General features: G+C 42.3%; 2 protein-coding genes across 2 annotated transcripts; both read left to right on the forward strand.

The window, feature by feature from the left end:
- Positions 1-275: 275 nt before the first annotated feature.
- On the forward strand, positions 276-16201 carry SNRPD3 (small nuclear ribonucleoprotein D3 polypeptide). Its single transcript, XM_030336189.1, has 4 exons — positions 276-387; positions 1784-1927; positions 13899-14091; positions 15957-16201. The coding sequence occupies exons 2-4, from the start codon at positions 1802-1804 to the stop codon at positions 16016-16018; spliced, it is 381 nt and encodes a 126-aa protein (XP_030192049.1). The 5' UTR covers positions 276-387; positions 1784-1801; the 3' UTR covers positions 16019-16201.
- A 7837-nt stretch (positions 16202-24038) lies between these two features.
- On the forward strand, positions 24039-25207 carry LOC115498688 (small integral membrane protein 15-like). Its single transcript, XM_030292275.1, has one exon. The coding sequence runs from the start codon at positions 24110-24112 to the stop codon at positions 24323-24325; it is 216 nt and encodes a 71-aa protein (XP_030148135.1). The 5' UTR covers positions 24039-24109; the 3' UTR covers positions 24326-25207.
- Positions 25208-27072: the final 1865 nt, after the last annotated feature.

A 27072-nucleotide genomic window follows, 5' to 3' on the forward strand; every position in this document is an offset into this window, starting at 1 on the left:
CCCGATCCGAGAGCCCAGGTCCCGGATCCCCGTCTCACAGTCCATCCTGTCCCTGGTGTGAGGTGTTTGGAAACGCGAGTTCCCCACCCCCCCTTGCCGCCCCAGGATCAGTGTTTCCGGCGACACCTGGGCGCCGTCACCAGCCCTCTCTTCCGGGGCCGGAACTATCGTACCAGAGTCCACGTTTCCCGGTCGGTAGGGTGAGGAGGAAGCAGAGGCAGGACCGCGCTTACCACTACGAAAAGGAAGGGGGCGGGCTCTGCGCGCAGCATTTTGGGAACGCGTGGTATTCTGGGAGCGCGGGACCCGCCATTCCTTGGCTTCCACCTTCGCAGTTGCTCGAGTTGCTGCCGCACGGGAAAGGAAGAGTAGGCCGGAGCCGGTGAGGTGAGGCTTGGGGCAGGCGAGGGTAGACCGAAGCACTTGTGAGGGTTCTGGGGCTGGAGAAGCACGCGCCGCCGAGGAGCTCTGGGAGGCTCGGGTAGAGAGAAGAGCGGGAAGCCCGGGTCACTCAAACATCAGCGTTGCCTCGCTAGCGCCTGGAAGTTCGTTCGCTTTTCCCCAAAGTACATGCCCTTCGAGTTCTGTACTTCTCCAGGCCATGTTTTTTCCCGAACATACAAGCAGTAGTGTTGGAATCATTTCTGGCAGACTTCCTTCGCCCAAGTCCCATCTGGGTAATATTTTTCAAAGTTGTTTGCATCTCTGCCTCCATCCCCTTTTCAGGCACTTATCCTCTCAATATTTTCCATATTGTTACAGAAGTTTTATCAAGTTTCCTTGCTCCTAAACTGTGTTTGAAAAAAGGCTGTGTTTGATCCATTTTGTAAGTGCTTCTGCCTTTATATTGGGTCATTCCTTACCTATAATCCTGCAGTAGTTCCCCACTGTTTCAGCATAAAATCAGACTCCTGAGGCTCCTCACCAAGGGTGACTGTCTTTCCTACCCTCATGTTCCCTTTCCTCTCTTGAACACACATGATGTATTTTAACCTTCGGTACTTGCTCATCTGGGAATACGAAGTCTGCTTGTCTCTGAGTTGTATCAAGTCAGGTGATTGCCCTGATTATGTTTCTCCTCCAAGCATTTCCTGCTTATGGCTGTTGTCTCTTTGTGAACACTTTTGCTTTTAACCTTGATGACGTAAGTGGAGGGTCAAAGAGTACTTAATGGGTTGAATTAAATGCACAGCCCCTTCTAGATTTGCCTGGGTCCTTTTATCTTTACTGCACTGCCCAGTACTGTAAGCACTAGCCGCATGTGACCATTGACCACTTGAAATGTGGCTAATGTGACTGAGGGAGTAAATGTTTCGTTTTCATTTTATTTCACTTTAAGTTTAGTTTAAATAGCTACATGTGGACCGTGGCTACTGTACTGGCTAGGTCTACATCATGGGTTCTCAAAGTGGTGTCATCCACATCTCTGGGTTGCCAAAAACATTGTATAGCATTTACATCTCAGCTCCCTGATGTACTGTGTACCCACACAGTATTGGTTACTGATTATCTGATGAAGATAAAGGGGCATATGGTAGCATGGAGGGAGATGGAAGGTACTTTCTTCTCATCCCATTAGCCTTCCCTCTCTCCAGCCCCCCATCCTTCCCCATCCCACATAAGTTCTTCAAGCTAGGAGTTAAGCATTTTTTCTGTACAAAATGGCAGCTTTGGCATTCTTACTAAGTTTGATGGAGTGTCAGGCCTTAAGGGAGGCATGATATGTGCCACATGACTTCTCAGGCTCTGAAAGATGAACTAACTGGTGTCTCTCTCACTGTAGAACTCTTTTCCTGCCAAGATGTCTATTGGTGTGCCGATTAAAGTCCTACACGAGGCTGAGGGTCACATCGTGACATGTGAGACAAACACCGGCGAGGTGTATCGTGGGAAGCTCATTGAGGCGGAGGACAACATGAACTGCCAGGTATCCTGCTTTCCACATGAGGTTATGGGGGAAGCTTGGGCCTCTCTATTGGAGCACAGAAAGATAGTGGTTGGAGGTCTTTTTGAAGTCCTTCTTGTCGAACAGTTATTTATGGAGTGCCTGGTGTGTGCCAGGCACTGTTCTAGGTGTGGTGATGTGAGCATAAATAAGAGCCATTTGGAATATTTAACTTTGCCCTTTGTTTTCTCCATCCTATAATCATTTCCCATATTTTGAGGACTTGTTTAAGAGAAGTGGCACTACTCCCTTTGGTAGAATTCATCAGATTCAGGGCCATTTTCCTTTTGCCCCTACATGCTTGCATAATGCTTTGCAGTTAGCAGAAGCTTCCACTCTTTCTTGGAGGATGAGTCTCATTTGATTATAGCAACTATCTTGTGAGGTAAGCAGGTTCAGTGATAGTTTTGTCATCCATAAAATAGGATAATATTAAAAGACTCATCTATTGAATGACCTTCTGCTAATAAATGTTGGAGCAGCTTCCTGATACCGTGCCCTTCCCGTGGCACCACTTTGCATTTTGCTAATAATCACATGAATTTCTATAGCATTACTTTTGCGAGGTATATCAGCACACTTTCTTCTTCATTCTTTTTTTTTTTTTTTTTTAAATTTTTTTTTTTTTTTTCAACGTTTATTTATTTTTGGGACAGAGAGAGAGACAGAGCATGAACGGGGGAGGGGCAGAGAGAGAGGGAGACACAGAATCGGAAACAGGCTCCAGGCTCCGAGCCATCAGCCCAGAGCCCGACGCGGGGCTCGAACTCATGGACCGCGAGATCGTGACCTGGCTGAAGTCGGACGCTTAACCGACTGCGCCACCCAGGCGCCCCTCTTCTTCATTCTTTAAACCATCAGTTCAGAACTTTGGTTTTGGAATCAGAGGTGTAGGGTTGGATCCTAATTATCTGACTTTAATCATGCTAATTGCCTTAGTTTCCTCATCTGTGAAATGGGACATAGATACCAAGACAGAATTAGTTGTGTGAGAGATTTATTGGGGGAAATGACAATGAAGGATAAAGGAGAGGGAGTAGGAGTAGGCAGGAGAGCTTTCAATCTATACTGGTCTGGTGCTGGGGAAAGGGAGAGGGAAAAGATAAGATTGAGTGGGAAGAGGCTTAGACGGTAGCATATCTCTGAAGAAGTCTCAGCCAACAAAGTTTGCTCATTAGAAGAAGTCTAAGCCTAAGAATTCTAGCATGGGGCAGAAACGGCCTGGCTCTAGGATGCCCACCGTGACCAGTCATTGGCTGGCAGTCTGGGGAGACTGACTTCAGGGCGAAAGCTGTGATTGATCCTACAGGTGGAAGCTGGAGGCTTTCAGCTCCCTCCATGCCTCAGAGCCTGACAACCCTTGAGGGGAGATCTGAGCAGTGCATTCTGAAGACTGCCACAGGGATAACACACCCTGGGGCCATTCTAGAAATCAAATGAGTTGTGTGTGTGCAGCAGCTAGTTCTTTGCCATGCACATTATACATATCCACGTATGGTTCCTGTTAATGTTTTTGATGTGAGAAAACTGAAGGTCGGAAAGAGAAAGTGACTTACCCAAGGTCACACTGCAGATCAGGTGTACTAACTGTCATTGCTTCACAGGGTTCATTCATTTATTTGTGATCTCATCGTAGCTTTGAGCATCGTCTTCCTGCCACCTTGACCAGCAAGTGGGGCCATTTCCCTGGTATTCAGGGAGATAGACACCTAGTGATTGCAGGTTTCTCTATTCAGTGTTTTTGTTTGTTTTAATGTTTATTTTTTGAGGGAGAGAGTGGTGGAGGAGAGGGGCAGAGAGAGAATCCCAGGCAGGCTCCGTGCTGTCATGCCCATGCAGGGTTCAATTTTATGAACAATGAGATCATGACCTGAGCCAAAATCAAGAGTTGGATGCTTAACTTAACCACCTGAGCCACCCAGGCGCCCCTCTCTCTTCAGTGTTGATGCCATATGGGTAGATGATGTCGACTCTCTAAAGGTCCTGTGGGGCCTTGCCTACCTTGTCTTTGTGAGATACCCCTGTCATAGATCCAGTCCTCTGGTTTAAGCCATCCCCATCCATTTTAAGATACTGTATTTTGGTGAGTTAGAATGCAAGACTGGGGGTAGGGAATCTTAATGTGTTTATCCAGCTGCTTATTTGGACAACTCCTGAGCTTCCAGGGCCTCAGACTTCCCATTTGTAACATGAGAATGTCTGACCAGATCACCTTGGTGATCTCTCACATGTGGACAGTGTGATATAAAACATACAGCCAGGTGATAGATCTCAAATCAGGTTGCAGCTTGCTATCTTATGTGACTTGGGGCGAGCTGTGCACCTCTCACCCTCTGTTCCCTCCTTTCGAAATCAGGGATAAAAATAGCACCTCAGCCCCAGCATTATAGTGCAGAATAAATGAGTGAATGCATGTCAAATGGTGGGAGCCAGCCACTTGCTTCCCACCTATGTTAATCTGCTAGGGCTGTCATAACAAAGTTTCACACTGGGTGGCTTAAACCAGCACATTTATTCCCTCAGGGTTCTGGAAGCTAGAAGTTAGAGACCATGATGTCACATGGTTGGTTCTTCTGAGGGCCATGAAGGAAGGCTCTGTTCCAGGCCTCTCTCTCCTTGGCTTATAGATGCTTCTCTTCTTCATGTATCTTCACGTGGTTTTCCTTTTGTGTCTGTTTCCTGTGTTGCATCTTATGAGGACACAAGTCACATTGAATTAGGGCCCAGTTACCTCTGTAAGGATCCAGTCTCTAAATATGGTCACATTCTAAGATCCTGGGGGGTTAAGACTTCAACATATGAATCGGGGGTGGCTAGGATTCAGCCCATAACACCACCCGTGCCCAGATGCCGAGGCTTCACTGAGTTTACCTAAGCCTGGCTCACTGAATAAAACCAGTAGGCTGTGGCATAGCTAAATATACCATAGTAAACATAGCACAGTTCATTCACACATTCCCGGGATGTGTAAGCCAGTGGCTCCTGCAGTACCCGCTGCTTTCCTTCCTTCCTGGCCCCAGTTAGTCTGCCCTTTGAGGGTGAGAGCATCCTCTTAGCACTTGCTACCCTTTGCTAGAGGGCAACTGGAGTTTAGTGTTTGCCATTTGATGTTGGGTTTTAATAGCATTTTTTATTGTAAAAGTGTGGGTCACACACTACAAAGATTTGGAAACCAAATGAGAGAATCTCCCCACAACCACAATTGGCATGGACTTTTTTCCCCCTAGGGATGTGTCTTGGGTTTCTAGTATGTATTTTTCACTCGCTTTCAAAAAAAATTAGAGGTGGTTCACAAAAAAACTATATGGTAAGGTAAAAATGGACAGATAGGTCAAGGTACAGGTAACCTGGGGTAGACTGTAAAATGAAGCCAGCCAGGCAGTTAGTACCCAGAAATGTAAACATGAATCCCTGTACATTTAATAAAGGTACATTCTGTTCTAAGCTACTTAAGAGTCCTGACAGAGGGAAATCAGCAGTTCTGAAATGCATGGTGTCCTTAAGATAAAATACCAGTTGTGCGGTTTTCCCTGGCGCTTGGATGTGGGAGACATTTTCCCCCTGGGCCTTAATGAAAGAGATACGGTCTTATACCATTATATAATGTTGTCAACAACGTCTCCAGACAAAATACACCTTGGGGCGCCTGGGTGGCTTAGTCAATTAGGCATCTGACTCTTGATTTCGGCTCAGGCCATGATCTTACAGTTCATGAGATAGAGCCCTGTATTGGGCTCTGTGCTGATAGCACGGAGCCTGCTTGGGATTCTCTCTCTCTCTCTCTCTCTCTCTCTCTCTCTCTCTCTCTCAAAATAAATAAACATTAAAAAATAGGGGCGCCTGGGTGGCGCAGTCGGTTAAGCGTCCAACTTCAGCCAGGTCACGATCTCGCGGTCCGGGAGTTCGAGCCCCGCGTCGGGCTCTGGGCTGATGGCTCAGAGCCTGGAGCCTGTTTCCGATTCTGTGTCTCCCTCTCTCTCTGCCCCTCCCCCGTTCATGCTCTGTCTCTCTCTGTCCCAAAAATAAATAAACGTTGAAAAAAATAAATAAATAAATAAATAAATAAATAAATAAATAAATAAATAAAAAACAAAATAAAATGGGGCGCCTTGGTGGCTCAGTCAGTTGAGTGTCCGACTTCAGCTCAGGTCATGATCTCACGGCTCGTGAGTTCGAGCCCCACGTCGGGCTCTGTACTGACGATTCGGAGCCTGGAGCCTGCTTTGGATTCTGTGTCTCCCTCTCTCTGCTCTCCTCCACTCACTCTGTCTCTCTCTCTCTCAAAAATAAATAAGCATTTAAAACAAATTAAAACAAAACAAAATAAAATACACCTTCTTTTTGGGTTCCTTGGGTATTTTTAATGTAGCCTGTTACCACAGCCCTTATTTGACATTGAAAATGTAACGTATGCAAGCGTTAATCCTATGATGAGCTCCCTGAGATGGTGCTCATAGGGTCAGAGGGTGTAGATGCTTCTTGGCATCTGAGGTTTGGCTGGAAAGGCTGGGAGCCTTGTCCTTCTCTTCTGTACCCCACAGCTGCAGGGCAGGCATGATCGTCTAGCCAGTGCTGTAGAATGTGGCATCATTATGGGTGACAGAGCCCTGCACGTGCTGCTGCGAGCATCTTCTATTGGCCCTGTGTGTATGGGGTGAGAAAGGCCTCTGTGGCTCTCCATGTAGTCTTGAGCTGATTTTTGTTTGTAGCAGAGATGGGACCTGATCCTGTCTCTTGCTCAGCCTGGTGATTTAATGCCAGAGGCCCCCAAATGGGAAAGTTTCTGTTTTTGGTTATGTGTACTTAACCGTGGTTTTGAAGCATCCTGTCTTTATTAAATGTTAAGGAGGGAACAAGGGGATTTTTCTTCAAAGTAAAAAAATATATATTTCTTAAGAAATAACCTTTCTAGTTAGATACTTGGTAAAATATTAAAAACAAAAAATGAGTTTAAGGTGAGGAATTATGAGTTGAAATAAGCACATCATTTTGATTTTATAGACTATATTTATGTAACCTTTGGGGGGCAAGTTTTATGGCTGGATTTTGTTAGGTATCCAGTGTGAGGCGTCCCTAGAGGTTCTTTTGTAGAGTCTTAGTGAATGCTAGACAGGTTCTCCCAGCTCGGCAACAGTCCGTATTCAGACATTTAGTGCATCTCATAATTTTTTTATGATGAAAGTTTATATTTAAACATGCAAATAGCTTTTACAGTAGAAATGTTAATTTTCCAATTAAAAGTGGATGACCCAAGTCAAAAAATGGCTAATTAACAGAAGAAAATATGTGAAGTGGACATTTGACATCTAAAAATAATGGTCTTATTATCAGACACGCAAATTGGGGAACAATAAGAATTTCTAAACTTAAAAGATGGCAAAATAAAATGAATAATTCTACCAAGGGTTCCTTACTAGTTTGCCAGTAGAAGTATAGATATGTTAAATGTTTAACATACGTCAATATAGAAGCAATAAGCACCTTTGGTGCTTTAATTCTGCTTCTAAAAATGAGTCAAAAATTGTGGACAGGGGTTTATATTGCAGTGCTGTTTTTGATGATGGAAACCTGAAAACAGACATTTCCTTTTTTTTTTTTTAATGTGTTACTTATTTTTGAGAGAGAGAGCACGAGTTGGGGAGGGGGGCAGAGAGAGAGGGAGACACAGAATCCGAAGCAGGTTCCAGGCTTTCAGCTGTCAGCACAGAGCCCCATGTGGGGCTTGAACCCACGAAGTATGAGATCATGACCTGAGCTGAAGTTCATGCTTAACCACCTGAGCCACCCAGACTCCCCAGCAACAGACATTTCTAATGAGTTAAATAATTTATGGTAAACAAATTAGGGGACGTTACAAAGAATATTATGCATCCAGTCAAAGAACATAGAAGAATATTTAACATCATGGGAAAATGCTGTTGACATAAGCGGGGAAAACAAATCTCCACAATGTGTTCCCAGTTTTATGAATATAAAAGCCAGATTATAAGTGATACATAAAAATGCATTAAGTTTTTGAGGAAAACCAAAGTGAGTAGTTCTCTTTTGGTGGGAATTAAATGTGATTAAAAAATTTTTTTTAGCGGCTCAGTCTGTTGAGCATCTGACTCTTAATTTCGGCTCAGGTCATGATCTCAGGGTCGTGGAATGGAGCCCTGTCCCATGTTGGGCTCCAGCAGAGCCTGCTTAAGATTCTCTCTCCCACTTCCCCTCTTCCCAGTTTGTGTGCACATGTGTACGTTCTCTCTCTCTAATGTAAAAATTTTTTTGAAAGTTAAAAAAAAATGTTTTTGGTGTTTGGAGTGTTTGGGTGGCTCAGTTAAGCGCCTCTTGATTTTAGCTCAGGTCATGATCTTAGGGTTGTGAGATTGAGGCCCACGTCCATACTGCACTGGGCTGCTTCAGATTCTCTCCCTCTGCCCCTCCCTGCCTCACTTGGTTGTGCTTGCTCGCTCTCTAAACACAAAATTTTATTTAAAGTTCTTATTTATTTTTTAGTAATCTCTGTACCAATAAAGGGCTTGAATTTATGACCCCCAGATCAAGAGTCACATGCTCTTCGAACTGAACCAGCCCTATATGGGATTAAAATTTTTAAAAAAATTTCTTTTCATTTAAAAAAATGACAAGTATGAGTTAAGTTTATGATCATGAAGCACAGTAAATATTATTTAAAAAGAAGAATGTAGGGACACTTGGGTGGCTCAGTCAGTTTAACATCAGACTCTTGATTTCGGCTCAGATCATGATCTTGTGGTTCATGAGTTTGAACCCCTCATCAGGCTCTGTGCTCTCCCCCTTCCTGTCTTCTCTACCCCTCCCCTGCTCACTCTTTCTCAGTAAATAAATTAAAAAATAATATTAAATAAAAATAAGAGGGTATGCAGTTAGTAGATAAATAAATCCTGGCATTCTGATATACAGTATAGTGATTATAGGCAGCAAAACTGTATCATAAACATTAAATTTGCTAAGGTACTAGATCTTACTCGTTTTCATCTGTAGAAGAAATGATAATTATGTGACATGATAGAGATGTTAGTTAATGCTACCATAGCAGGCATACTGCAATATAAATGTTATCAAATCAGTGTACTGTGTATCTTAAACTTTGGCAATGCTATATATAAATTATATCTTGATAAAATAAAAGGACCAAAACCAAAAATAGGAGGGTAACGGTCAAACCCAAAATTTCACTGTTCTTTTTTTTTTTTTTAATGTTTATTTTTGACAGAGAGAGAGAGAGAGAGAGAGAGCGAGCGAGCATGAGTGGGGGAGGGGCAGAGAGAGAGGGAGACACAGAATCTGAAGCAGGCTCCAGACTCCAGCTGTCAGCACAGAGCCCGATGCAGGGCTTGAATTCACCGACTGCGAGATTATGACCTGAGCCAAAGTTGGTCGCTTAACCAACTGAGCCACCCAGGAGCTTCTTCACTGTTCTTAAAGTAACATAATTCCTGGAAATCTTGGTGAGAGAAGGTGATAGAGTTCAGAGACTGCAGGAGCTGAAATAATGCTTTGGGGACTTTGGCATGACCACCCCATCACTGACTGGACTGTTCAACCCCCCCCCCCCCCCCCGCCCTCCCCACGCTATGGCATAATGGTCTGTAGGATAATGGCCTGTGCATGAGTTCTTTGTGTAAAAATGATAACCTGAAAGAAGCCCTCACATGATTGTCATTAGCCAGCTGCCTAGAGTTAATATCAGGAAGTTCTTGAAATTTCTGAATGCAGTGTGTTTGGGAATTTCTTCAGATACCTAGTTGTCTAACTAGAAGGAAAAACTATTTATCTAGATGTAATCTGTACATACAGTATTTTCCTCTGTGTACTGTTAAGTTCAGGATTACATACTGCGCTTAGTTATCAGCTTGCTTTGTGCTTCTTTTGTCTGGGACAGTTCCTCTGCTTTTGCTTTACACAGCATTGATGTTTTTGAAGAATAGGGCCAGTTACTTGTTTTAGAATGTCTTTTAATTGGAGTTTCTCTGGTGTTTTCTCATGATTACATTTGGGTTTTTTTTTTTTTATTTGTTTGTTTTGGCTGTTACTGTGTAAGTGATTTCTCCTTCTCAGGGTGTCACTTGGAGGCCTAAACAACCTGTTTGCCCTTTATTGGTGATGTTAACCTTGATCATTTGGGTGAGGTGTCTTGTGGTCTCTCCACTGTATATTCTTTTTTCATTTTGCAACTAATGAGAATTTTGTGGGGGAGATTCTTTAAATAAATATCGTGTGTATTTGGTTTCTCATTGCCACCTCCACCACCCCCCATTTAGCACTCAGTGAGGATTCTTGAATGAAGATGCTTGAATCTTTTTACTATGATGGTTGCAAAAGAATGGTTTTTGTTTTTAACTCCATCATTCTTTATTTACTAAGTCTACTGTATGGAAGAGCCTTTCCTTATCCCCCGTTTATCCATTTATTATCAGTTTCTGTTTATGGGTTTCTGTTTCATTAAATGGATTATAATCTGTTACTGTCATTGCTTTGCTTGAATTATCCCAAATTGGTCCAGAAGCTGGCTCCTTTTAATGTGTCCTGGCCATTTTGGGAGAGCATGTACTTAACCTTCCAGAACAAGATGTATGTTACAGGCTCATCTTTTACTTCCCTATCCCAACTCTTAATCAGCCAGTTCTTCAGGTAGCTTTGGTTTCTTTTTGGTTGGGAGTAAAATTTAAAAACCAAGATCTGGGTACTATTAAATATTTTAAAAGTCTTAGTTTAACTTGTCAAGCTCGGACCTGTCTCCAGAAGGCTGTGTGCTTAATAGTACCAGAAGCTTCCATTCATTTATTCTATACCAGGTGCTATGGTAGTGTTTTTATGTGCAATAGATCTTTCGCAAGACTTCTCTGAGGACAAGCTTCCAGATGCCCAGGGTGACCAAACATGGAAGAAGCAGATCTAAACCTGTACCTCTGAGCCCCAGATCTCTGGTCTTAACCACAGTTTCTGAAGATGAGGTGTAGAGTAAACCTGCTAGAGCCTGTTGCCTCTAGGAGTGTCAGATTTCAGGCAGGAAGTTGAGTAGAAGGGATCAGAACAAAAGAGGGAGGCTCTGCTATTAATGGTAGGGGAGGGGAGAGTGGAGGAGGGGACCAGACACTTGTTGAGTGCTTGCTATGTGTCCCACAACAGGGATATTGTGATCGATGACCCCGAGGTACCCCAACATTGCTTTCCTCTTGGACCTGGATGTGTGAGGAAATTCCCACAATTTTTTTTTTTTTAATTTTTTTTTCAACGTTTATTTATTTTTGGGACAGAGAGAGACAGAGCATGAACGGGGGAGGGGCAGAGAGAGAGGGAGACACAGAATCGGAAACAGGCTCCAGGCTCTGAGCCATCAGCCCAGAGCCCGACGCGGGGCTCGAACTCGCGGACCGCGAGATCGTGACCTGGCTGAAGTCGGACGCTTAACCGACTGCGCCACCCAGGCGCCCCATCCCACAATTTTGACTGTACTAAGATCTCTCTCCCAAGATGTTATTTCAGTTAGGCACCTGGTTTATGCTACCTGTGTTTCATTGTGGCTCTTTGGGAAAGTTGAGTAAGGTAGGTGTTTCTGCCTGACTTTCACTGAAACCTAGTTCACTCAAGTTGTTGCCTTTGGCTTGTGATGCCAACATAGCTCAGGCTTATTAACAAGCTGTGTGGGTGGGCGAGACTGTGGGGCTTTATAACAGTGCAGCCATTTCTTTGTGGGTGCTGCAGGGGGTGCATGAGAGCAGTAGCCAACCTGGTCGTTATTAGGGTTGTCATAGGAGTCAGTTGATGCTGGACCCTTTCCTGCTTCAGCCAGGACAGTTTGTCTTGTTGGTCTTACAGAACACCCTCTGTCGGGGATTTTCAAAGTGGGTTGGGGAGGTTTTGACAAAGGAATGGGTGAGATATACTGGGATGTGCTGGAGAAGTAGCTTAGCAATAGCACAGCCTCCAAAATAGATGTCTTAACTGTCATTTAGATTCATTATTTACTGAGTTTCTAATATATACTAGGTAATAGGGACATCATTTAGACATATTTGTCTCATTTGACTTGTTCCTTAATTATTGGAGGAAGTAAGTGGTGATCTGATGTATCGTTGAAGAGTGTGAGTTTAGAGTTAGATAGACCTGAATTCAGGTCCTGTCCAGGCCACACAGGGGCAGTGTGACCTTAGGCAGGAGAATAGAGTGGGTAAAGGTGTGGCCTCTGGGGACAGACCTGCCTCTGGTGGCTGTACTGCTTCATCTCTCTAGTGGAGATGATGATGGTATCCATCTTGTAGAATTGTGTGATTTATTTGAGTTATGATGTGAAATTGCCTGGGACACTAATAAGTGCTCCATAAAAGTTGGCTTTGTTATGTTGTATTTCCCTCCCTTTGTGGATGAGGGAACTGAACCTGGAGACTTACCCAGAGTAACATTTTTAACAAACGGCAGGGCCAGTTCTCAAATATAGGTTCTCAGTCTTATTCTGTCTGCTCCAGAGTCATGGGCGTGTCTGGTATTTGTGAGCCTGGGTCAGACCCAGGTTTCTCAAGTAGTTTAACCATCCCTGGTGTTCATTTGTGACATCAGAGGTTATTGGTATTCTTCAAGGCAAGAACAGGATGGCAAGGATTTAGAACCTGTGTGGGAATTTGTTAAGAAACTGGGGATGTTGAGCCTGGAAAAGAAGATTTATGGGAAACTTGAGACCTGTTACCCCTGAGGATGGAACAGGGGCAGTGGGTTGAAGTTCTGTAAACTGTTCCACTGCACAGATTTAGCAGGATGGCCCTAGAGTGTTGTTACTCTTTTTTCACCCTGGATGTTCTTGGCAGAGGCTGGGTGGCCAGTTAGCACTTGAAAAGGAATGTAAAGGTGGCAACAAACCAGTCAGAAATCTGGGAGACAGCATCTCTCTTTACACTGTGGGCTTTGACCTATACTGAATAAATTATAATACTCTTCGATCCAAAAGATTCAAAATAAGCTACTTTCTGTGGGAAACATCGTATCTGTTAAGGTTGGCACTGGCAGGTTTGTGGCACCCTTCTATGCCAAGCCAGTCTGCCATGTGGTTTCCCCTCTAGGGTCCCTGTCTCTCCATCCCATAGCTTATGCATGTTGGCATATTGATCTTTCCAATGTGCTGCCTTAACCCTGTCCACCCTCCCTCTTTCCACAAACTTGAGTGACCCCCATAGTCTCCATGGTGATGACTCTGTCCCCTGTCCCCTTGCTCTGCTCCAGTTCTCGTGTCCTATGGGTTGGTGCCCAAGTGTTGTGTCTCTCAGTGCAGGCTCTTGCCTCACACCTTCCCCATTATTCTGGACCCTTCATACAGGCATCACCACCTATACTTCTCCATTCCTAGTCACTGAAGCTAAAGAGGCTCTATTTTGCCTTCTTGAATATGCAGTCTGGGAGGGTAAGAGCTGCCTCTGGTGCACACTCATTACCTTCATGGTCCCTTTGCAATCTATGTGCAGGACAGATGCAAGAGAGGACACAGTTTGGACAGGCAGTTCAGAGCTGTTTAAATTATAGTTTTTTTACCACTGAGAGCCCTTCACATGCTGGCAGGGGAGGCAGTATAGCAGAGTTAGGGCTCTGGAGTCAGGCCAACTGGGTTTGAGTCTGGATCCTTTCATTCTGGCTATTGGACTTTAGACAAGTGCTTTAGTTTTGTGTGTGTTTTTGGGTTTTTTTTGTTTTTTTTATCTGTAAAATTGGGAATACTCCTACCTATCCTGGAGGTGCCATGAGGATCATATATGTGAAGTCCTTTGCACAGTCCCTCGCACACGTCGTAGGTCCTCCTATTTCCCTGGCTTTGCCTGGCTCCTTCATTTCATGATGTTAGTTTGTGCGTTTCTGGACTTGCCCTCCCACCACCCAAGGCTCCCCCTCTTTGTGTGTCCTTGTTCTCTGCTCATGCTGTTGGCCCTTACTGATTCCCTTCCAGATGTCCAACATCACAGTCACATACAGAGACGGCCGAGTGGCACAGCTGGAGCAGGTGTACATCCGTGGCAGCAAGATCCGCTTTCTCATTTTGCCTGACATGCTGAAAAATGCACCCATGTTAAAGAGCATGAAAAATAAAAACCAAGGCTCAGGGGCTGGCCGGGGAAAAGCTGCTATTCTGAAGGCCCAAGGTATGTGCTCCTCATGCACTGGTTTTAACGTATGTGTTTGTCATGTATCTTTTAGGAAAGGGCCCTGTTAATTGCCTGGGCATAGGGTGGACTTCGACTTCAGCCATGTCTACATCTGTCACCCTGCAGGCTTGGGGCCCACACCTGTGAAGATCTGGGGACCTTATCTCGCCTTCTCTGTCTTGTCTCACCTGATCACATTCTTAAGGCTTATTCAAAATCCAAAGTGCCTCCTTAGAAAAAGGAAGGGGACTCCTATCTTAAATGAGAGAGTAGATAAGTCTCCTATAATGAATTTCTGGGAGGCCCTTTGTTTCCAGAAATTCTGTCCAAAGAGTTTGGGGGAAGCTTGCTCTTAACCTAGTTTGCTGAGCAGGGGCACTATAGTTTGGATTAGCTGGCTCCTGAAGCAGTGGGGCAATAGTTCCCAGAGAAGCTGGGGGTGTTTGTTGACACCCAGTATGCATGGGGGGGGAATGCTGATGATAGGGATCCATTTTCATATAAGAAATAAGCAGTTTTAAGCCATCTTTACCTATTAAAGGGACTGAACTTCTGTTTTCGAATATTCTTGTATTTGAAAATAAATCCTTCCTTTCAGCATGTCCCCAGTGACCCAGTGACCTTCCTTAGTCTGGCCTTTCTTTTAGGTCAGCCTAGTCAGAGGTTTTATGTTTGGGTCCATGAAAAGCTCTGCCATGATGATTATCTAGAAAGAAAGTGTATTCGTTAGAAAATGTATGTCAGTAGAAAGATTTATAGTGCAGGAAAGTCACTGGATTCTCCATCAGTGCTTTTGTTGCTTTGCATATTTTATATATGAGGTAGCTTTTGAGTTTAAAGATGTAAGAGTAATCCTTTAAAATGTCCTTCAAAAAAGCTGATCAGAGAATCTCCTTGCCCTTCCTAGATAAGTGGCATTTGTGGGTAGGTAGAACCAGAAGCTCTGGACCTTTGTCCTGGTGAAGGAATGGTTTTCAGGAATACTGGCTTTCTTACTAGAACTGCTTTTCTCTCTGCTTTCTCAGGGAGGGCTGCCCTCATTGTCACTGTATAACTACACCACCTTCTCTAACAAAAGGTTCAGCCCAGTAGTTGTGCACTAGAAGGCACGTGGCAGTGAGTTTACCCAGGCCCATTGGCCTCTGCCTGGGTCATCTGTGCTGCCAGTCCCTTGCTGTAGTCCCATCAGCTTGTCGCTGGGTTCTTGGGTGACTTCCTTCCCTCTTCAGGTCGGCTCCAGGCTCTATAAGTGGGAAGAGGGGTGAGACTCCGATTAGCAGCCATCAGAATATTTTCACTTGTCCTTCAAAGCCACTGGTTCTCTCCTAGAACTCTTGGGGTCATAGACAACAGGAGCTTATTATGTCTATGTCCGTCGTGTGTGGTGTGGTTTTGCTTTGCTATTACGAAACATTTTATATTTCAGGGTAGCTCAAAAAAAAAGAAACCTGCCACCCAGATTTAACAGATGTTTAGCATTTGTTTCAGAATTTTAAGTGTGAATTAAATTCATCTGTCATGTGTTATTACCTCACCCTAGGCCAGCTCTGGGAATTCATCTTTTCTTTGGTTCTCACACTTGCTTCCCAAACCACCTTAGCTTTCAACACACTGACTCCTGGCCTCTTGTTGAGAGCAGGACTGGATTGGAAGGCAGGAGTTTGGTGCCCCCTCCAGCTCTGATGCCAGGTGTCAGTCCCCAGGCAATGGGGAAATGACATGTGGTGGGCATGGTGTTGGACTAGGTGGCCTTCCAGACCCTTTCCTGTGCCAGTGTCCAAGGAAGGGCTCTGGCTGTTCTGTGGCATGAGCACTCACTGACTTCACTGACCTGGCCTTTTCCTTTCTTTCCTACCTTTCAGTGGCTGCAAGAGGAAGAGGACGTGGAATGGGGCGTGGAAACATCTTCCAGAAGCGAAGATAAATTTATCTGTTGAACTGAACTTTGTCGTTATTTTTTCCCTTAGGTTGTCTGGGTTCAGGGGGGTGTATGCTTATGTATATGTTCTAGGTTTTCTTTTGACATCTTTCTCTTTAGAGCAGAGGAAATGTTAAACTAAATAAATATGGTGGTGATTGTTTGTTTTGTTTTCTTTTTGAAAAAATACGGACTGTGTGTTCATTTTGGAGTTTGTGTTCTGTTTGCTTTGGCAGCAAGTTAAATTTTGACACCCTGGAAGGTGTCCTGGGAGAATGCTAGTACTTTGAAATCACATAGTTATTGATAAGAGTTTAAGCTGCTGTTCCAGGCCAGTTGCCGGTTAAACCCATGGAAAAACTCCAAGAACACACAGACGGTCTTGTTGGTGTTTAGACACAGGCACTTGTACGGTGCTTTGTTCAGGTAACCTTTGTGGAGATGTCATCAGCTCAGCTTGAACAACACAGCATGGGTGGTCCTGGGCAAAGAAAAAGTCCACCATTCTGATCTTTGTAGGCTGGAAACCCTAGTGGTTCAGCATTTGGCAAATGTAATCTCAACTTAAAAGATAATTCAGGGAGTCCTAGTGGCCAACATTGATGACTACTACACTGGCTTCATAACCAGTTTTGTGGTGATTTGCGGGGACAGATTCTTATGCATTTATCAGAGCACCTTAGCATGCATTAGCACAGCCATAGTTTTTAATGTAGCAGAGGTAGAAAGGACAAGGTATGCAAAGCAAATAACTGACAAAAACATAGAAATTGGAAGTCAAATGCTGAAAAGAGGTCTTGTCAGGGGTTCAGTATAGGATGAGCTTCAGCAAAAGCTACTAAGAGGAAAAGGGACTGATTGCCCTTGCAGTGCACATTGCTCATGGGACACATCGTTTGAGTAATAAAAGAGGAAGAAGAAAATCCAGCACATCTGTTGACCAGGCATCAAGTAAGGATTTCCTTTTTCTTCTTTTTTTTTAAAGTTTGTGAGAGAGAGAGCGAGGGAGGAGCAGAGAGGGAGAATCCCAAGCAGGCTTCACACTGTCAGCACAGAGCCTGATGGGAGGCTCAATCCCATGAATCGTGAGATCACAACGCGAGTTGAAATCAAGAGTCGGTTGCTTAACCGAGTCACCCAGGCACCCCTCAAGTAGGGATTTTCTAACAAGCCTTGTCTTATAATTGTGGCACTACCATGATGTAACAGACCTTATGTTATTCCTGTAATAAAAGAACTCCTAAGGAACAAGATTCAGATTGTTGGTTAGATACTGCAGGTGCATAAATAAGGTTTCAGAAACCCATCCCCCAGAGCAGCCCCTGTGCCTCTTGCTTCAGCACCCCCAGCTCTTGTGACACATTTGGATGAAGTGTGCTGGTGGCCCTGTAGGCTGTGCTGCCTCAGCAGAGGGGCTCCTAGACTGGGGGCCATTTCAAATGAACTTAATGTGAATAGAGTTTAGAGTTCATTTGTTTTAGATTTGACCAAAAGTTAATGTGTCGTTTCTGGTAAGGAAAGAAACTCGTATGTGGAGTTGCATGTGGATAGAGCAGAATTTCTCTGAAGTGTTTGTAAGTGGAATTCTAGACATTGTGATATCTACTACCCTGTATAAATTCCCTCTTCCCTGCTCGTGACCTTGGTTTGCAGGCATTGATTTATTGGCTTATTATTAATGACCCTATTGAATTATTAATATAGTGAGTAAGAGCTGTAGATTTCATTATCAGTTTAGGGATCTTGTTAGGAAGATTCCAAGGCCCCACACTTAGAGATTGCTGGCGAATTAGTCTGGAATAGGGTCCAGGAATCTGCATATTAAGCAATGCCCTTGCCAGGTAAATATGTTTCAGTAGATCTGAGACCACATTTTGATACCCTCGACTGGAATAGGTCAGTACGGTCACTACTTAAATTATACTTTTATAGGAAGACTTTAGTAACACATTATACTTAATTAATTAACACTAATGAATTGCATCCTGGATCTGAAAAGCTGAGTGGATGTGGTTTACATTGGAAACCGTGGAGGAATACCAGTGTTGCATGATTCTACATAGTAAAAACTAGCTGAAATTCTGTCTAGATCCTGAAAAAGTAAGGCAGTTCCATTTGTGGCTTTTTTTTTTTTTTTTTTTTTTTTTTTTTTTTTTTTGAGAGAGAGTGAGCATCCCAAGCAGGCTTTGTACTGTCAGCATGGAGCGCCATGCGGGGCTTAAACCCACGAACTGCAAGACCATGACCTGAGCCAAAATCTAGTCAGACAACCCAACTGAGCTACCCAGGTTCCCCTGTGGTTTTGTTTTCACAATAAATCTGAAAAAAATACGTTAACAAAATATGTTTGTAAAACAGCTTTGTATTCCTGCATTTTAGGAAGAATATCAATTGTTTTGCATTGAAAGAGCAAAAAGTTTTGTGAGGTTTATTATGAAAAACAGCAGCCCTCTTATCCTATCTGCTCTTCCTCATTTTCCCTGCTTCACAGTATCTCCTTCAGCTGTTGGCTGATAAGTTTGTATTTGCCTCCATATCTCAAATATAAACATGTGCTTGGCTATTTACTGATGTTTCCATTTTAGGCATTATCTTTTGACTTCTTTCTCCCTCTTGCCCGCCATGCATGTACTCCCCATCATCCATCTCCCTGATAGAATTCTAGTTCAATCATATTAATTACTTGCATTACGACTGGGTATTTAAATTTTTTTTTTAACGTTTTATTTATTTTTGAGACAGAGAGACAGAGCATGAATGGGGGAGGGGCAGAGAGAGAGGGAGACACAGAATCAGAAGCAGGCTCCAGGCTCCGAGCCATCAGCCCAGAGCCCAACACGGGGCTCAAACTCACGGACCGCGAGATCGTGACCTGAGTCAAAGTCGGACGCTTAACCGACTGAGTCACCCAGGCGCCCCGCGACTGGGTATTTAAATCACAGCTGAGCTACATAGTGAACTAGGTTACCTTCCTGCAGAACTTTCTTTTCCCTAGAATTAATAATCCTCTTGGATTTTTATTAGTTATTAGCTTAGTTTTCTGTCCACTTGTCACTAATTCAACCCCAGAGTTTTCTAAGGGCATAACACATCGTCTATTTTATCAATTTCTTGACCTGGTCCAATCTGAACTGGTTCTCCCTTGTGCCTAATATATTGCTGTCATTGTGAGCTCTCTCCTGCTGAATCCCGTTTTCTGTGTAACCTCTTCCCCTTGGTTTAATACCCCATTTTGATAGAGTGCTTGCAGTAAAAGGGGTGCATGGGAAGTAGTTTGAAAGAATTGCATGCCTGAAAATGTCTCGTTCTCATACTTGATCAGGTGTGAAGTTCTAGTTTGGAATATATTTTCCTTTAGAATTTTGAAGGCATTATTACTTTTCACCTAGTGTTGCTGTTAGAAGAATCTGAAGCCATTCTGAGTTCTGAGAGTCTTTGTATATGACTCCTTCTCCATTTTGTCGCCAGGGTTCTGAAATTTCAGTGACAGGCCTTGGCAGAGGTCTGTTTTCATGCACTTGCCAGGCTGTTGTTGAGCCTTTCAGAATGGACTCTTAACCTTCACTCCTGGCATTACTGGGAAACTTTCTTGAATTACTTGTTAATGATTTCCTTTCCTTATTCTTCTGGTTTTTCTTTCTGGAATTCCTGTTCTTCAGGTATTGGATCTGGACCTATCTCTGTTTTTCTTATTTTTTCTGTCCTTACCACCCCCATTTTCTTGTCTTTTGATCTCCCTAATGGAAGATTTCCAAGTTGATTCTCTGTTCCTTTTTTTTTTTTTTTTTTTTTTTTAATTAAGACCACATTCCATGGTTGCAGTATCTTATCTCTAAGGACTTTAATATACTTTGTTGAAGCTTTCATCGCCCTGCATGATGTTTTCTTCCCCCTTTTATTTTAAAATGTTTTATTTTTTGAGAAATAGAGCAAGCAGGGGAGTGGCAGAGAGAGGGGCACAGAGGATCTGAAGCAGGCTCTGCGCTGATAGGATGACAGCAGCAAGCCCGATGTGGGTTCAGATGTGGGGCTCAAATCCACGAACTGCAAGATCATGACCTGAGCTGAAGTCAAGACGCTCAACTCACTGAACCACCCAGGTGCCCCCTTTTTAAAACTTCTTGTCCTCTTTTTGTTTTGCTTTTAGTCTTTCGTGTTACAGACTTTCATTAGCTTCCTGGCAATCATTGGTAGTCTGCTTATATTTACAGGTGGGATAGTAAGAAGATGTGCTTGTAAGGTGAGCTGATGGAATTTTTGGTAAATCCCCAGCCAGTGTCCATCTTTAGGACTTTCCTCTTGGGCTCTGGTCAGGTTCCCCGGAGGAAACTTCCAGTCTCTTGTCAGGAGGCTTTACCTTGAACTGCTGACCTTGTGGGAGTTCAGTGAAGGAAGAGGGCTGGGGAGCTTCCGCATTCTATATGCCCAGAATTGGCATCCAGGTCAAGACTATTGTCTTCCAGATCTCTGGACAGGCTTCCTAGTCCAGAAATTTACACCCTCTAGAGAAAAAACTTCCAACTTTTTGCCAAGCTTGGGGAGGGACAGTCTCAAGATTGTGTGATGTCTGGATATTTAAGCACATTCTCTCTTAAAAAACATGTATTTTTTTTTTTTTTTTGAAAATATGTTACTCTAAAAGGGGAAACTTGGCAAGAGAAAGAAGATGCAGAACAAAAAATGATGTCAGAAAACTAGATCAAGATTTAAGGAATGGATTCTGGTTCTGACTACCTCCACTACCACTTCTCTCCAAGCCTCTGGTTTGTTATCTGTGCGAGGGGGAGGGTTTAAGATTCAGTTGGTGCATTGATACTATCTCAGCTTCTGCGTTCACCTGCTGGGTATTCCATAAGCTTAAAAAAATAAATAAACATGCAGTAATTTTTTTTTCTGTCTCTGGCCAAATGGAGGTTAGTACCTGGATTTAGTCTTATGCCTGAAAATTAAACAAAACTCAAATACCAAAGGAAAGCAATCCCTAAGAGAGGAAAAAAAGATGGGCTTACAGCCTTGTGGGAGTTTCTGGGCACTGGAATAGGGAAGGGGAACTGAAGTGGACCCTGCTACCTGGGTTGAGGAATCTGAGCTAAGAGTTCAGAGAGGTTGAGGCAACTCATGTTCATGAGACAGAACACCAGAGAGAAGAAAGCTGTACAGAGAACCCAGGAGATCTGTAGAAGGGCTCTTTAGAGTACTCAGAATACTGATCAGCATGAGAATAGGAGGAAAGTAACCAAGGCCAGGGAAAGAACCATCAAAAAGGATTATAACAGTGCCAGGCATTACACAAGGCTGAGAATTGTTCCTGTTCCCATCGACCAGATAAAAAATTCACAGAATATTGGGTAGACCATTGTTTGAAAATATACCAAGGATTTTGTTTTAATCAGGTACAGTAAAGTGACAGACATGGAGATAACTGTCTTCAAAGAAGTTGATTACAATTCCCAAGAGAAGGGAGAGTGCCATGCCATTCAGGATCACATGAAGAAACCTCAGGGTGGGTCAGAGGGGCAGTAGGAGTGAGGGGAGAGCATGCCTCAGACCATTTATTGTGGTTTCCATGGGGCAAGGCAAGGTAGACAAGTTTGAGTAAGCTTAGAATCTGTTAATTCAAATAAAGTCAGAGGGTTCTTGGCTATAGGAACGGTCTCTAGTTGTCCATAACCTGGCCCTGGTGTGATTTAGGACAGGAAATACTGGTTTGGTGTGTGATAATTAGGTAAAAGGTGTTTGGAGTTGATTAGTAAATTTGTATACGAAAGGCATGCTCTGCAGGTAAATTGTTTACTGTCTAGGACCTAACCGACTCTGGGAGGGCAGTCTCTAGGATTAGTAAGGCCCCAAGAGTCAAAGGATCATAAAAACAAACTTAAAAGTATTGAAAAAAATGTTTAAACAAAATTAGAGGCACCTGGGTGGCTCAGTTGGTTAAGCGTCCAACTCCTGGTTTTGGCTCAGGTCATGATCTCACAGCTTGTGAGTTTGAGGCCTGCATCTGGCTCTGCACTGACCACTCAGAGCCTGGAGCCTACTTCAAATACTGTGCCTCCCACTTTCTCTGCCCCTCACCTGCTCCTGCTCTGTCTCTCTCAAAAATAAATAATTAAAAAAAAAAAAAGATGTTTTCAGACCTACAAAGGCTGGGAACAAAATTCATCACGAGGAGACCTCCTATACAAAATGTTAAAGGACATCCTTTGGGCATTAGGAAAATTATACCAGATGGAAATCTGTATCTACACAAAGGAGTAAAGATTGTGTTAATGGGGTTTGTAACATATGTAAAAGTAAAATTCATGACAATATTGGCAAAAAGGCCAAGAGGGGAGAAAGGAAAGCATACTATTGTAAGATTTTGTATATTAGAAGTGGTTTATTACTTGAAGGTACACTGATAATTTAAAGATATATAAACTTCAAGCAACTCTGAAAACAAAACAACACTCAAATGTCCATCAGCTGATGAACAGATAAACAAAATGGTACATCCATACAATGGAATATTATTTAACCATAAAAAGAAATGAATTACTCATACATGCTACAACATGGATGCATTTTGCAAACATGCAGAGTGAAAGAAGCCAGGCAAAAAAGGCCATGTATGATTTCATATATATGAAATTCAGTCCGGAATAGGCAAATTCATAGAGACAAAGCAGATCAGTGGTGCCAGAGACTGGGGAAGGGAGAATAGGGAGTGCCTGCTTAATGGCTATGGGGTTTCTTTTGGGGGGGTAATGAAAACATTCTGCAATTAGTGACGATGGTTTCACAACATGGAGAATGTACTAAAAGCCACTGAATTGTACATTTTAAAATGGTGGGGCACCTGACTGGCTCAGTTGGTAGAGCATGCAACTCTTTATCTTGGGGTTGTGAGTTTGAGCCCCATGTTGGGTGTAGAGATTACTTAAAAATAAAATTTAAAAAAAAATGGTTAAAATGGTTAATTTTATTTTATGTGAATGTTACCTCAATAAAAAAAAAAAAAGAGGGATGCCTGGGTGGCTCAGTCCGTTAAGCATTCTGACTCTTGATTTGGGCTCAGGTCAATGGTTAAAATGGTTAATTTTATTTTATGTGAATGTTACCTCAATAAAAAAAAAAAAAAAAAAAAAAAAACCAGAGGGGCGCCTGGGTGGCTCAGTCCATTAAGCATTCTGACTCTTGATTTTGGCTCATGTCATGATCTCATGGTTTGTGAGCTCAAGCCCCAGTCTCAGCCCAGAGCCTACTGGGGATTCTCTCTCCCTCTCTCTCTACCCCTCCCCCATTCACGTGCATGTGCGCTCGATCTCAAAATTAATAAACTTAAAAAATAAAAGAGTTAAGCCAGTAGAGATTTATGATGGATTCATAAGTATTCTTTAAAAAAAGCCAGAAAAAGAGGAAGTGAGGAAAAAAGAACAGATGGGACAAATAGAAAATAAATAGCAAGATGATAGGCCATCAGTAATGGCCTACTGAGGGTTCCGAGCCCATGGTCCTGGCTGTGATGTAGGGGAGGCTGGTGGCAGCCACCACGGTGGTTTTGCCCTGTCCCCTGAAGAGGCAGCCATGGTGTGGGTGGACCAAGGTGTGGTGGAGGCTGGGGGGCAGGTGAACTTGGCCCCGAGGCTGGTGGGGCCGGTAGGAAGGATGAATGAGCAAGAGGAAAAACAAGGATGGAGGAGACATGCTGATGGTGGTGAAATACCATTTGGAGCTGCGTGCATTTGGAAATTAAGGCTGGTGGGCCCTTTACAGAAGGAAGAAGATACAGAACTTAAACCTTGTCTCACAAGTGTATGGTAGAGCTAAAGAAGACAAGCAAGGGTCATCTGAAATTGAAATCAGCTCACTAATCTCAAAGTTGGAGATCACTACTCAAGCACAAGACCTTTACAAAGATGGTTGGGGCACCTGGGTGTCTCAGTAGGTTAAATATCTGACTTTTGATTTCAGCTCAGGTCATGATCTCAAGGTTCATGGGTTGGAAATCTAAGCATGGAAGCTGCTTGAGATTCTCTCTCCCTCTCTCCCTGCTCCTCCCCTGCTTGTGCGCATTCTCTCTCTCTCAACATAAAGAAATAAACTTAAACAAAAACTATGAAGATGGTTGATATAAAGGCCTGGGCTGAGTATGTTGTGGATTGGGCTGCAAAGGACCCGTATGGCTTCCTTACAACAGTTATTTTGGCCGTTACACCGTTGTTTCTAGTAAATGCCATAGTGTCCCGGAAATTGGTCAAGATGATTGAGGCCAGGGAAAAGGACCAAAAGAAGAAACAAAAATGTCAAGAAAATATTGCAAAAGCTAAATAACTGAATAAGCACTTAAGGAATGAACAGGCTGTACAACCAGAGGTAAATCATTTGGAAAATTATGCAGTTTTGGAAGGACCCACTAAGGTTTCTTTTCTGTTTTTCATGACAGTAGTTTGTAGTAAAGTCTGAGGACATGGAAGAATCATGTTAGTTATGACTTCTACTGCAGCAACTTTTAGGCTTTGGTGTAGAAGTCTGTTGGTGGTTATTGTAAATTGGCATTTATTATGCTATAAATTCTTTATAACTTAGTCATTTGCCATTTTGCAGTTTATGTACTGTAATGAAAGCATCCTGTGGAAAATGACCCTACATTATGAACTCTATTCAAATAATGGCTTAGAACAGGGTCCTGTTGTGGACGAAGGAAATTAAGAACTTAAAAATCAGAATTATCCTGATGTAGAAAGTGTGCTTTGGCTTTTAAGCCTTTTAAGACACATAGTATATTAATTATTATATCCTTTATCATTATCGCTTATTTCTTGGAATAGAATCATTTCTGGCTTTTTCAAAGCCAAATATTAACCAATGACTATTTCTGTGTTCTGCATTTTTCTCATTTTAGCCTTAGAGATAATTATCAGATATTCTGCATTTCTTAAAATCTAATTTTATAAAGAATTCTCATATTGACTATGAAGAAAACCACCTACCAGATATAACCATGTTTGTACTTATGAACACTGCCATTTTCTTAGAGATGTCTTGTTGAGTAGAATAACACTATGACTTAAACGCTTGCAGTAAAAATGCCAAACCTTGTGGTACCTTGGAACCAGTTTATTCTTTCTTGTGCTAAGTAGAAATGTGAAGTAGTTAAAATGTCTTATCAGATAATTTGCTGATTAAATAAATGCCACGTTTGTGTTTTTTCTATTCTTTGTCTTACCTTATTTAGTAGTGATGTTCTATACTTTTTGATCCAATAGATTCATGGTAAAAATTAAAATTTCAAATTTCTTGTATGGAAGTCTTAAAAAGTAATAAGTCATATTTCTTAAGTGGTAAAGAAAGGTTTAACATTTGGAAAAACTTTGTTCATCATACTAGTAATTGGGTGAAAAAGGTAAATTACGTCAAAATGAGAATGTGTTAAAATTAGCAATAAAGAGCTAAAGAATATTTCCTTCAGGTAACTAGTATAACTGGAACTTTTACTATTACACATGGCTTTTATAAGTGCATAGTCTAAGAATTTTATTTGCTGTCAGTATATAATAGCTTATTCACATTTTCCTCACCTCTGATAATGAATTATAAGTTACAAAAAAATTGTCCAACAGCTTTAATTTAAAAATAAAACTAGATATTGAAATAAATTTGATACTTTTTCATAAAGAGAAAAAAATAATGGCCTATCAATAACCACACCATATCAATAATCACATTAAATGTAATTAGTAATCACATTTAGTAATCACATTAAATGTAAATGGTATAAACATTCCCATTGAAAAGCAGAGATTGTCAGATTTGATTTAAAATAGCAGTACCCAGGATGCCTGTATGGCTCAGTTGGTTGAGCGTCTGACTCTTGATTTCAGCTCAGGTCATGATTCCCAGGGTCATGGGATCAAGCCCTGGGTCAGACTCTGCACTGAGCATGCAGCCTGCTTAAGATTCTCTCTCTTTATCTCTCTCTCTTTCTCTCCCCAGCTCATGCTCTCTCTCTCTAAAAAATAAAAATAAAATAAAAATCTATGTATATAAAAAAATAAACAAAAATTTTAAAAAGCAAGACCCAACTGCGTGTACCTGTAAGAAACACACTTTAATTTTTTTTGAAACACACTTTAAATATAAAGACACAAATGGTTAAAAGTAAAAGGATGGGAAAAGATAATACCCTTTCTAATAACTAATCAAAGGAAAGCTGGGGTAGCTATATCTATATTAATATTAGACAAATCGGTTTCAAAGCAAGAAATATGGGGGATAATGGTTATTTCACAATGATAATAAGGTCAGTTAGTCAAGGAACCATAATAATCTTAAACATTTATGCACCTAATAAAGCTTCAAAATACATGATGCAAAAAATTCAACAAGAAATAGACACATACAATTACAGTCGGGTTTCAATTCCCCTCTCAATAGTTGATAGCTGAAGTAGACAGAAAACCAGCAAGGATATAGTAGTCAACTTGATTTTGATTAATGTTTATTTTTTAATTTTTTAAATGTTTCTTTTATTTATTTTGAGGAGAGAGTACGAATGAGGGAGGGGCGAGAGAGAGGGAGAGAGAATCCCACACTCAGCTCAGAGCTTGATTTGGGGCTCAATCCCACGACTGCAAGACCATGACCCCAGCCAATATCGAGAGTCGGATGCTTAACCCACTGAGCCACCCAACACCACTGTTGGGTTAATCACCCACTGATTAACACTTAACAGAACCACCCAACAAAAGCAGAATTCTCAAGTGCACATTCTTCTCAAGTGCACACAGAACATTTACCAGAATTCAAAAGTCTTCGAAACCATACTAACTACATTGTTTGACCACAACGAAATTAAAGTAGAAATTATTAACAGAAAGATCCTTGGAAAAATCTCTAAATATTTGAAAACAAAATAACACACAACCATGGATCAAAGAAGAAACCAAAAGAGAAATTAGTATTTTGAACTGACTTTTAAATGGAAACACTGAACATATCAGAAATTGTGGGATGCCACAAAAACAGAACTTGGTGGCGGGGGGAGGGGTGTGATTTATGGCATTAAACAAAAAAAGAGG

This window comes from Lynx canadensis, chromosome D3 (genome assembly GCF_007474595.2).
Source record: "Lynx canadensis isolate LIC74 chromosome D3, mLynCan4.pri.v2, whole genome shotgun sequence".
NCBI lineage: Eukaryota > Metazoa > Chordata > Mammalia > Carnivora > Felidae > Lynx > Lynx canadensis.